Raw genomic sequence first — 1,201 nt, forward strand, 5'->3', positions numbered from 1 at the left:
TCACATCATGCTTTTGAGATAAACAATTTTGGTAATGGCCGCTTTGACATCTTTGTTTCTCAAAGTATAAATGAGAGGGTTGAGGATTGGTGTGAGAATCGAATAGACCACGTTCCCCATGATGTGGAAGTCCAGGGGCAGGTCAGCCCTGTAGGCCACATAGGCTATGGCAATGGAAGAGTAGTAGGTGCCCACCACCAGGAGGTGGGAGCTGCAGGTGGAGAAGGCTTTGGAACGCCCTTCCTTGGAGTTGATCCGAAGCACTGAGGTCAGGATTCGAACATAGGAGAGGAGCACCAGGAGGAGGGGGAGGAAGGACACCACCATGGCAATGCAGAAGCCCATGAGCGTCTGGGGGCTGGTGTCTGAGCAGGAGGACTGGACCAGAGCCAGGTGGTCACAGAAACAGTGGTAGATGTAGGCAATTTCATTATATACCATCTGAGAGGTCTTTACCACTGCTGGGACAGGCAGGAGGAGGGCGGTGATCCAGGCACTGGCTGCCAGTACAGTGTTTGTCTGTGGGGTCATGTGGACGGGGTAGTGCAGAGGGCGGCAGATAGCCACATAGCGGTCATAGGCCATGACCACCAGGATGAAGGCTTCTGAGCATGTAAAGCTTTGGAATAGATACATCTGCAGTAAGCAGGCAGGGAAACTGAGGAAGCGGTCTTCCAGCAGGAATAGGGACAGCATCTTCGGGACAGTGGTTGTGGTGAAGAGGATGTCTAGAGCTGACAGGTTGATTAGGAAGAAGTACATGGGCTTGTGGAGGCTGGGCTCGGCCACCACAGCCACCAGGATCAGGGTGTTCCCCATGAGGATAAGAAGGTAGAACAGAAGGAAAAGAAAGAAGACAGGGAGGTAGAAGGGCTCTGGCAAAGAGGGAATGCCCACCAGGTAGAAGACAGTCGAGCCATCTACCGACCCATTGCAGGTTTTATCCTCCATAGTGGATCAGAACCTGAGGTCTGGGTCATGGGTGTCTGGGACATCTGAAAACCAGAAAAACAAAGAATTCTGTCATAATAATTTTATAATGTTCATTCTTAATTAATCCGAGTACAGCTATTTACAACCTCCTCCGAAGGGTTGGCAGTAGGCTGTGGATTGGTTCTCATCATCTGAATCCCAGCTCTGCCAAAATCAACAGTCCACCAAACTGAAGTTACTAATCACAGTCTACCAAACTGAAGTTACT

General features: G+C 50.3%; 1 protein-coding gene across 1 annotated transcript; it reads right to left on the reverse strand.

Moving 5' to 3' along the window:
• On the reverse strand, nucleotides 1–951 carry LOC308417901 (olfactory receptor 2AT4; the record flags this gene model as incomplete). Its single annotated transcript, XM_080913208.1, has 1 exon — nucleotides 1–951. One exon carries the CDS (start codon nucleotides 949–951, stop codon nucleotides 1–3), a length of 951 nt encoding a protein of 316 aa, XP_080769334.1.
• Nucleotides 952–1,201: the final 250 nt, after the last annotated feature.

Source organism: Micromys minutus (genome assembly GCF_963924665.1).
Source record: "Micromys minutus genome assembly, chromosome: 2".
NCBI lineage: Eukaryota > Metazoa > Chordata > Mammalia > Rodentia > Muridae > Micromys > Micromys minutus.